This window comes from Aplysia californica, unplaced genomic scaffold (assembly GCF_000002075.1).
Source record: "Aplysia californica isolate F4 #8 unplaced genomic scaffold, AplCal3.0 scaffold00005, whole genome shotgun sequence".
NCBI lineage: Eukaryota > Metazoa > Mollusca > Gastropoda > Aplysiida > Aplysiidae > Aplysia > Aplysia californica.
Genome location: NW_004797275.1, coordinates 1,275,768 through 1,276,987, shown reverse-complemented (window position 1 = coordinate 1,276,987; position 1,220 = coordinate 1,275,768). Strand labels below are relative to the sequence as shown.

At 42.1% G+C, this 1,220-nt stretch overlaps 1 protein-coding gene across 1 annotated transcript in view; it reads right to left on the bottom strand.

Moving 5' to 3' along the window:
* The window catches only part of LOC101860936 (hornerin), a gene marked incomplete in the record, with an annotated part of 36,973 nt that overhangs the window by 18,396 nt on the left and 17,357 nt on the right, over window positions 1–1,220 (bottom strand). The window contains 1 exon segment of the mRNA XM_035968774.1: window positions 391–477. Within this exon segment, the coding sequence (XP_035824667.1) occupies window positions 391–477 (87 nt within the window).

The following is a 1,220-nucleotide window of genomic DNA, read 5'->3' as shown; positions in this document are numbered from 1 at the left end:
GTTAGTGTGTGTGTGTGTGTGTGTGTGTGTGTGTGTGTGTGTTGTTTGCTTTCCCTGACAATTGCAGTTTAAAAATATAAAACAAATTGAAACAGTTATAGGTCGCTTCCATTTCCTGGCCGTGAAACTAACATTATTGTGTCAGTGCAAATTCACCCGTGTCACTGGTAAATTCCTACATGTGGTTGAAAGATGCATCTGATGTGATATGTGCATTATTGTCAGCTTTACTTCTCTCTTCATACTGGATTTTAATTAAAGTTATATATAATTTATGTTCTATGTATACATAGTGTTTTTTACCATACCTGTACAGCCATGTAAAATTTCCGACAGGGACAATAAAGAATCATCTTATCTCACCTTTGATTAGTCTACCAGCTCACCCACCTGTTCATACCTCCGTCCAGGTTGAGAATGCCGATCTCACCAAAGAAATCCCCGGCCCCCATTCTCTTGAGCATCACGCCTGTCTCACTGGGTACACACATAGATAAAATAATAAATAGTAATCGTTTGTGTAGCGCATATCCCTGCCCGACAGCAAGCTCTTTGGCTCTGCACTATATTAGTATTATTACCTCAGCAAAGCTTTGAACACTCAGAACCATTCTCCGCTCGTGGGAAACAGCAGCTGATTTAGCGTTCAAACACTAACAAACTGACAAGATCTTTCTCTTTCTAGATCTATAGCCATTTCCACCTGGGTGAAGTGAGGAAAATTCGTGTGAAGTGCCTTTCCCAGGGACACAACGAAGGGATTCAAACCCACGACTTGACGGTTGCAAGTTCGACAACCTAACCACTATAGGCCATCGACGTCATAACAATGATAGTGGCTGCTTTCTTGTCTTTATATCAAAATGCAGGTAGGCTTTATTTTACGCCCCTAAAAACATAATTTAGATTATTTGAGGAGGCAAGCTTCGACCCTGCCTGTCAGGACCAGCCGGCCGGGCTAAGTTGGATGCAACGTCCCACCATAAAGAACGAGGTACTCGATAAAAATCCTCCCCACACGGGAATTGAACTCAAGTCTTCTGTGTGCGACGGCGAAGTGTCTAACATCTACACCACAGGCTCAGGTGCACTGATTACTTCTCCACACACATTCGTAAAGTTATCTTTAAATTATTTGATTTTCGACATCATCGATATCCAAAGTTGAAGAATTGAAAATTGCTTATATCGGGAATGGGTGTAGAATGGGGGGAGGGGGG